At 35.8% G+C, this 9,885-nt stretch overlaps 1 protein-coding gene across 2 annotated transcripts; it reads right to left on the bottom strand.

Annotated features, from left to right (window-relative positions):
* Positions 1 to 5,980: 5,980 nt before the first annotated feature.
* Positions 5,981 to 9,447, bottom strand: LOC126785403 (GDSL esterase/lipase At4g16230-like). Of its 2 annotated transcripts, none has more exons than XM_050511082.1 (6): positions 9,010 to 9,447; positions 7,870 to 8,103; positions 7,516 to 7,765; positions 7,377 to 7,427; positions 7,081 to 7,262; positions 5,981 to 6,128 (listed from the first exon to the last, which is right to left on the bottom strand). In XM_050511082.1, exons 1-6 carry the CDS (start codon positions 9,415 to 9,417, stop codon positions 6,087 to 6,089), a joined length of 1,167 nt encoding a protein of 388 aa, XP_050367039.1. In that variant the 5' UTR covers positions 9,418 to 9,447; the 3' UTR covers positions 5,981 to 6,086. The 2 variants fall into 2 exon arrangements, with proteins under 2 accessions (XP_050367039.1, XP_050367038.1); XM_050511081.1 differs by lacking the exon at positions 5,981 to 6,128 and adding an exon at positions 6,821 to 6,965.
* Between the last annotated feature and the right edge of the window lie 438 nt (positions 9,448 to 9,885).

Raw genomic sequence — 9,885 nt, 5'->3', positions numbered from 1 at the left:
CTAGGTCAACTTGTTTGCCCAAAAGATATCATGTTCTAAGAAATGTGATATGAACAATATGAGAGGGAACATAGTTCCAGAAACCGTAACCTGAAAATAAACCCAAGTCTTTAATATTAACCTGTCAAAAGCAATCTAAATGACCTAAAGCAACTCAAGCTTTTGACAGCTAAACTGCATGATAACCTGTTGTATGAGAAATATAGCAAACATAAAAAAAGAATTGAGAGATCATCTTATTCATTGATAAGAGCCTCTATTTATAGAGGATTACATGATACATTCATACAATAACAAGGAAACCTATCTCTACTTGTAATAGTAAACCTATTACTACATGGAACTTGATGTTCCTATTCCTAAATGGAATAGACCAAGGCACACACATAGTGAATATCGTAAAACACTTTTCTTTAACTCTCAATCTTTATTGCAGGAATCATAACATTATAATTTAATAATTCTGGTACACTATCATCTAAATTGAGAATGATAAAAGATTTTCATAAATCTAGTTTTGAAGTTTATGTTTGACAAATTTAATTCGTCAATTGATTTGATGAAGTATGATACTAATATAACATCTATAATACATAAAATATTAAAATCTGAGAAAAAAGTTAATCTAATTGATAATTCATTAGAAAATTCTTAGTTCTCAGTTTAATGGTTCTTAATCCAGCGGAAGACTCTTGTATGTGCATATGCATATGTACTAGAACAAAAACACATCTAATGGGTGAGAACATTTTGATAATTTATAGGAACTTATACATATAAATATAGGTGAGAGATATACTTATTAGAGTCAATAGAGTGTCATAGATGAATTTACAAATTGAAGTGTATTATATTGGCCTGTCAATTAAAAGTCAAGATATAATTTGCAAGAATATTTACTGATTTAGGTATGAATTGCAAGTGTACTTAGATTGATTAAAACAAGGCAAAATTGCCAAATACACCCTAATTTGGTTGAAATTATTAATTTGCACCCCAAACATGCAGTTAATTTTCCTCTTAAACTTGGTAAAAATTGCCGATTTGCATCTCATCCGTTAAATTTAACTGTTTCTATCCAATTTTGCGTCACATGTCATACACATGAGGGGTAATATTCTCATTTTCTATTTATATTTTTCTTTAAAATATTTAAAAGAAGAATTACTTTTTTAATCAAATTATTTATTTACATATTTTTTCTACATACTTAACCTTACTTCGAATTATATATTCAACATACCACTCATTCAAATATAGTGTGCTGTGTGTATATATATATATTTATATTTATATGTACACATTTACATTTAATTTTCTATGTATTTATTTATATATTTCTAATATCTTTTAACATATCATATTACGTAAAATAATAAATATATAAATCAATAACATGTTTCGAAAAAAACTAAAAAAACATAGTAGCAAGTGTTTCTCTTAAGTAATTTTATTAATTTATTTCATTATTAAATATAAATAAATATATAATGACAGTACTATCACTCAAATGCATGACATGCGACTTAAAATTGGATGGAAAATATTAAATTAAACGGATGGTGTGCAAATCGGCAATTTTCGCCAAGTTTGGGAGGTAAATTGACTGAAATACAAGTTTTGGTGCAAACTGACAATTATACCCAAATTTGGGGTGCAAATTGACATTTTTGCCTTAAAACAACATTGTACGTTCTTTAGTCTGCTAATAAGTAACACTCTTCGACCGGTCAGTAAAATGCAACTCAGATTACTTGCAACTCTATCATGTTGTTCTTAAATATCTATACATATATATACATAAATTGTTGTAGGAGAATTATCTCCGTAATCTTCTCATGTATCTTATCCTAATTAGTATAAGTTAGTCTAGATAAGGAAAAATATATAATCTCTTAGTCAACGGGATACTCAATGTAATGTCTATATATAAGGTCTCCTTATCAATGAATAAAGACGATGGTGTTCTCTATTTGATACATATTACATTCTTCTGTAACACGTTATCAGCACGTAGTTCTAACCTTGATTTTCTAGGTCTAGAACCCTAATTTCTGAAAAACAATTCATTATGCGATGAAATTTCTACATAAGAAGATGAAAAAAAAACGTTCTGCTGAAAAAAAAGTTGCATAACAGACAAACCAGAAAAAAAACAAAAAACGGTTTTACGTAGGGCACCTAGAAATTTGATCTGGGCACCCCAGCATTCCTTCGACCTGCAAAGGTCGACCCAGTTGACGACGAACCCGCTGCCCAAATTGGAGTACGCACCAGCGCCGACGACCCTCAACCTAGCTACCGTCGCAATCGTCTGGCGCGACAGGTCCGTCGTCGTCAGTCTGATTCAAGCATCTACGGGTCCCGCCCAATGCATTTGATCTTCTCAATCAAAACCGGGATCCAAACCGGAGAAGAGGCCACTCGGCCCCGTCGGTCCTGTCCCGTCTTGCTTGACCCGAGTCTACTTGGATCTAACCCGAGTGAGATTTTTAACCTCTCTGGCTAATTGGTTAAAAGGGGGATGGTAATTTTGCCCCATGTATATTGGTTTTAACCTACTGGTGAAACACATATATTTATATTAGTAATTTCATGTTTGATTTTACTATTTATTTATGGTTTATGTAACTAACCATACATTTATTTATTTTGGTGAAATTAATTTCATGATGATACAATATCGAATGGCGAGAGTTACTTCACGACGTATATTTGTGGATTCAAGCATGATCGTGAAATTAAGCAAGAGCAAATATTATGTAGTTTATTTGGCAAACAAACAAGTATGTTTTAAATTAACGTTGCTGCTTTCATGTAATTTAAATTCTTCTGAATTTTGTCTTTCATTGGGGACTTGCAACCTCCATTTCCTTTTCAACCCGATTATTTCGCTTCTCGGGTGGTATATAGGGATATGATTCCCTTGGTACCAAGTTTTAGGAGCAGCTGGGAGTGCCGTTGTTTCCATTCGTAGCCGTTGTGTGTAGCTACATGTTTGAAAAAAATGGGACAAACATTGGTTTGCGACGGAAATTGTTGCTTATACCACCCGTTTGTGACTGAAATTGTCTCTTACACCATTGTGACAGAATTTGTCACGGTTTATTGAATTGACTTACCATAATTCGAGACTTGACCTCCAATTCAGTAATTGGAAGTTGTATCGTATTGATACTATTGAATGTTCCCTCTTGTTGACCGCAACATGCGCCTTAAATTTGGTATTTTCATGTTGGCTGTGTTTATGCATCTAGGCCGGATTAATTTCCTTTGGTGCAACATCGTTTCATTGACAAAAACAATATGGTCAAAATATACATGAGTGAGATATGAGAAGATATTGGAACAAGACACTCATTATATGGAAGAACATTAGAATATCTTCTCACTATTATGGATTTCAAAGCAATTATACATTCGTGTTATAAAAAGAAAATAATGAAGCATAAATGCTTCGGTTAATAGTCTCAATGACTACATATCCGTTTATTCCCAAGTTTATGTGACTAATGTTACTTAGTCAATACATTTTTAATTGGTTCATGGTCAAGATCTCATTACAATTGTTGGCTATAAAATTCTCATGTAGTTCAAGTAAACGAACATACGAGAATGTCTCGATGCATATGTGGTTTCATTATCAGAAGCAATATCTTAATGCAATGTAATGAATTACATACTACATGGCACTACCTAAATAAGGCCACAATTTTAATTGTGACATAAGTCAGGCTTACACGATCTTTGTGTGGCGTAACACACACTTATATGATATTTGATGTTGTTATTATACATATGTTTCGATTCTCCATAATCTTTAGCAGATTAGGTCATCATCTATTGATTTTCATCAACATCTTGCAAACTAGCATTGCAAATTAAATGCCGAAGGATTATGAGCCACGAGCATTTGCTCTCGGCTTTATTTCGAACCGATAATGCTTGTTGTAGCATACTTATGGCTCGTTGGCATAATAAAGCCTTGACTGATGTCTTGTTATGACATGTTTCCACATTGGTTTAGTGATGATTTGTAGTTTTACAAGTCATGTAATGCACTTTATATCCCACCGTTACAAAATATGGTGATGTTTTACACAAAATTCGAATTGAACTAATGCTCATACAAGATTAGGGGAGTGACAAACTATAACAGGTTCGTGAGTTACGACCATGGCACGATCGCCAAGATGTTCCGTCTGCCGCCCGGTTTTACCCCTAATGGCATTAAAAATTGGCCGTGCCTAGGCCATTGGCAGCCCCCTGCAGCCCATGCAGGCCCCCCCCCCCCGCAGGACCCCTGCATGGCCTCCTCACGAACTCCTACCCTTTTTTGCTATATTGTTTTGACGCCGGTAACCCTTTTTTGGTATGCCTAGGCAATACCGATCCTTGTATTTAGATATATTGTGTATATACATGATATTTGCAAGTCAAAATCACTCGTGAATGACGTTTGAGGGTCTAAAACCCTTAAGTAATGTTAAGCGGCCATTCATGACTATATCAGTGCACTTGCCAAGCTTTATATTGTAATGTTTATATGTCTTAATCTAAGACTACTTGTCTCTATATTCTTGTTTATAATCATGTTCAAGAGACTTTGAGTGCATAGCTAGAAGAACTTAAAGCTATTAATGGATTTAGTGTTTAGTCCATTGTGACTACGACGAGAACAATTTCTTATGGCGTTATGATTCAAGTCACATGCTTTTATGCATCAAAAGAGCAATTGAACCTATGAAATGGTTTTTGTTATAGTAGTTATCTACGTTAATGAATTCACAACGATACTATATATAAAAATTGGTGAGACAATAAGCTACGTGAAGACAATCCTTGTGCCAACATTATTTATCACCTACAAACTCACTGTGAAAGAGTTCTTATGTTTCTCTTCTAATGATGTATCGCATCTCATGAGTCAAAACAGTGTGAATTGTATTCTTTCACGATACTATGATTCAGAATAATGAATCGATGACTCGTTTAGGTTATTCTTTTGAACAAAGAAGTTAAACGGATCAATAAAGTTCCTCCAAAGTAATGAAGATGTAATCTATGCATTAATAAGTGCATAAGCCCCCTCTATGATTCTTCGTTAACTATGCTCAATCTCTAAGCCTATTTTTTAGCAAAATTTATGAATGACATACACCCTCCTACGCTAAAGAGAATGTGACATAAGATGGAAGCCGAAATTGGCTTATCATGATTCACTTTGAAGATAAAATATATTATGGTGATACATATATCATGGTTCAACTCAAACCATAACACTTAGATGTTATGGAGCACCCAAAACAATGACAAAAGTTAAAAAAGACTAAATTTTCAAGATTTACAGATTGCGAACTTGTCATTATGAGGACCGGTTCACCTACTTTTAGGTGGGTTATTGAGGTGCTACTTATGGCCACTAACTCGTAACATCCAAAGCTACCTACTCACAAAATTTGAGCCCATTCGGAGACCTGAAACATGGTGTACCGCTCGACACAATTGGTCACTGACCTCCGGCGAGTATTCCAGCTGGTTTGGTGCTTTTCCGACCGGTTCTAGCAGTGAGACCAATGATGTTGGATTCCTAACATCCATTTTTACTTGCTTCTAAAATTTTGTAGCATTTGGGGTTTGGAAAATTAGTGAATTATTCAAGGAAGTGTAAAACAGAGGTTCGGTAATGGTCGTTGATGTGTCTAGGCTTCCAACGAACCAACAATTCAAACTATAAGCTACGGCTTGTAGTGTGTCTTGTTTTACAGTATCCATTTGTTCCACCATCATTGACATTACAGTTGTAACAATTCACATATTAGAGTTCAAGTCTAACAATATGTATGTTGGTAACGGATTATGTTAACGGTTTATCGTCCACATATTTTATGTGCCAAATTGCGCCTCCACAAGTATATAATGATGAGTTATTTGATGTTGAATTTTGTCTTTGAATAAGACATGAACTTCCACCTATGTTCGCTTATATAAACACGTTAACATGCGATTTCGTTTAGTTATTTTTGATGAGCCAATCTCCCCGTTGTTAGGGGGAGAGAAGAACTTGTTTGTTGAAGTTCAACGACTTAGTTTTGTCGTGGTTTGTTCCACTGTGTCTCATCATGTTCCTAGTAGTCATACAAATGGAAGTGATTAGATTAGAGATACATAATGCAACTATGCCAATAAGGATTGTGTCCGACAGATGGACATGTAGTCACTCTTTATTGGTGACGTGGTGACTCCACAAATGTGGTAGATGGTGTCACTAGGCCGTGGTTTTTACGAAAGTGTAGAGAGACCACTTGGTTCGATAATACTTGTTGATTGCGAGTTATGGCACAATATGATCTATGATCAATGATACTCAATTGTCTGTTTTCTTGAATGATGGTTATTATTGGAGAATGCCTCAATGTCAATACTAATTCAAATGAGAAATCTCAAAAAATGACGATGTTGATTGAGTTTGATGTCGAACCAAGAGGTTTTTGTTTTGATTGACAAGATTTTTACCGAGGCAACAATATTGCACCATGACACATTAGGATCGCGATACAAGGGGGAGTGTTGTAAGATAATTATCTCTGTAATTTTCTGGTGTATCTTGTTCTAATTAGTATATGTTAGTCTAGATAAAAAAAGATATATAATTTCTTATTCAACAAGATACTCAATGTAATGCCTATATATAAGGTCTCTTTATCAATGAATAAAGATGATGTTTCTCTCTATTTGATGCGTATTACATTCTTCTGTAATATATATATATATATATATATATATATATATATCTGATTATTGAGTCGTTTTGCAGGAATGAAGACCATAATCATTTATTGTAACCTCACTGGTTATAAATCTAATTTTTTTTATGTCTACTTTCGTTTGCTTCTTAATCATATGATCAGAAGTTAAGCCGTCAACACCAGCCCAATACCAGGCTTTCTTATGAACCTCTTCAACTGTGTGGCAATTTGTATAGCAATGCAAGAAAACAACCAAACCAGAGGGGAAAATTATTTCACATAAAATTTAACCTGCTAGAAAAATAGAGGGAAATAGGAAGTATTACTAAACTTGTTGCTGGGCGAGTTGGCGGACATTGATGGGATAAGCATCGCTCTGGAGAGTAGAATCATATGCTTTGGTTGCTATCTCAATATTTACAGCTCCTGTTGGATGTAACCCATCAAAGTACATGTAAGCCGTCCTATCTCCACAAACCTTCCCACCTCTATCGCATGATATTCCATTTCCACCTGCATATGCATGTGTCAAGCTTGACGACGATAGTTCATAGAGAAGATTGAAATACAATTATTGTCTAAGGAAAACAGAAAAAGAACATGAATGCGGAAAGGGAAGGGAAGCACCTTGAGAGAGGGATGCAACTGCACAACAAGGGTTTCTTATGTCTGTAAAGCCTGTATTTAACATGCAGAAGTGATAACTTAGAATACATATATAGTAGCAGGCATGCATCATGAAGGACGTACGTAAAACGAAAGGTACCTGTTCTGGAAGGAGGAGAGTAAGTCAGACTAGATATAATGTTATATTGGTTAATTAAAACGAAACTGAAGTCGGATAAGTTAGATCTGAGAGAGTCAAGCAATGTCTTCAAGCGATCGTTGTAGAGCTGCGCTGCGTTGTTCAGCTGTGAAGGGGTGCCAATAATGTTTGGCCTGTTAATCACAGGACTGTAGCCTAGTGGCATTAGCGACATAACAACAAATTTACGGCCTCCCAAACTGTGCAATTTCTGCAGCAACAACAACAATATCGGACTAAATGTTTTGTCGAACACTTCAATCATTTGATATATGTCTGTATTTGACTTATCTCTATGTACGCGTACGTACTTACCTGAAGTTTCTGAGCTAGAGAGGCTATGAGATTTGCAGTGAAGTTTTCAATACTGATTTGGATGTACAATTTCCTTAGGAAATAGTTGAGCATGTAATCATTTCCGCCAACTCCTACAACAATCAAGTAGCTTGGTAGCGATTGAGAGCAATTGCACCCTAGCTGTGCTTCTAAATTTGCCAGTGTCACCTCCTCAAAGTCCAAAACTTGTTGACTCAAGCTCGTTGCATTACCCTGAAACATATTTCAGAATATAAGACCTACCAGACATTTCAGATTACAAGTTATCACATTCTTATGGAGATCAAGGAAATCAATCAAAACTAACTAATTTTGATTTTTCCGTCGAAAATTAAAAAAAACACTATATATACGGTGTTTTAGGTGCGGACGTCCGCACAGTGCAGACAAATGGATTCCGGCAACGGCAGGCTACAATGGCGCGGCAGACCAGCACAGCCGTACTACCCACCTCTCGGCGATCTCGTCTGTGCCGGTCACAGTTCCATCAGATATCCACGGCGGCTGGATTCTTCAAAAATCAAGTTTCTGGGCAGATTCCAGCGATTTCACCATTCCGACCGCCATAGGTCGCCGATGGAGCTCCGACCGGCACAGAGGAGACCGCCGAAAGGTGGGGAGTGCATGCGCAGTTGTCGTGGTCCGCCCCGGCGTTGCGGCTTGCTTTTGAGACGACACCCATATCGAAGCTAGTGATCACAGACATGATATACTACGACAATTGTTTACAGTAAATTAACTCAATGAGCCCTAGTGTTTTTTTTTGAACATATACATCATATATATATATATATATATATATATTTCATCATATGGATGCATGCTATGTACGTATCTGCTAGCTCACCATGCATGCTTGCATGTGATAGTTGAACCCAAGCAAGCGCAGGCTTCATGTGAGGACCGTCGATCAGTATAATATTTGATCGTCTCCATATAAATCGACACATTGTACGGTTGTGAATAATTCACAATTCACAGGTTATTGATGAGAAAGCTAGACTAGGAAGCGCGTTTGATATAAATGAGAAGAGAAATACCAAAGTCAAAACCGTATTTTTATATGAACCATGAGCTGATGTAGTTTGAATATATGAAAATAAGGAGTGAAATACGCACCGCAATTGATCCTGTATCATTTAAGATACCAGAAGCGCCAGAGGCATGGTTGACACCATGAACAATTTTACTTCCTTTAGTGGAAGGGTCTTGAAATGGTGGAATGAGGGGAAGCTTAAGCTGATCACAAAGGAGATCAATAACATTTTTATTGTTTGTAAATCTCCCAGAAGGTCCACTTGGGAAGTCGATTCCATACGGCAAGTAATCGGCTTTGGACCTGGTTTCCAAAAAGTTATTGTTGCCATTGTCAACCAGAGAGCTTCCGAACACAAACAGCCCTTGGATCTTATTACCAACACCATTGTTTGTAAAGCTACAGTTATCAGCGTCTGCGGAAGATGAAGATACAGAAGCAAATATCAGAGAGAGGTACAAACACAATAACTTTGAACCTCTTTCTGTCATACTGACCCAGCAGAAGAAGAAGAAGCTAGAACTAGAAGAAGAAGAAGAAGAAGTTTTCTGTAGGAATAATAATGGTAGGATCAAATGCATTATACTTATAGGTAACAAGGTCTAAAAGTCAAACAATTAAACAGTGCAACCAAATCTGGAAAATCTTTTCGCGTATTGCCTTTGTCTGACCAACTGTTTTAATATTTTTCTTTCTGGTGAATGAATGAAAAAGGAAATGGAGATATGAAATCCCATCATTTAGAACCAAATAATTTTTCTTTTTAATCTGTTTATGTCTCACTTCACATGCATATCTGACTTAAATTAACATATCCATATAGCTAGCTGGACTAATTTGTTCAATTTCATAACGTACATTGACTGGGGAAACCTTAAAATATATAAGAAAGAGAAGGTAAAAAGCTTGGGTCTCGGATCAAACCTAGCTAGCTATATATGCCATTTTTTCTTTTCTTC

The sequence above is a fragment of the Argentina anserina genome, chromosome 2, assembly GCF_933775445.1.
Source record: "Argentina anserina chromosome 2, drPotAnse1.1, whole genome shotgun sequence".
In the NCBI taxonomy this organism is placed as follows: Eukaryota; Viridiplantae; Streptophyta; class Magnoliopsida; order Rosales; family Rosaceae; genus Argentina; species Argentina anserina.
The sequence above is the reverse complement of the archived record's forward strand: the minus strand, read 5'-3'. Positions and strand labels throughout refer to the sequence as shown.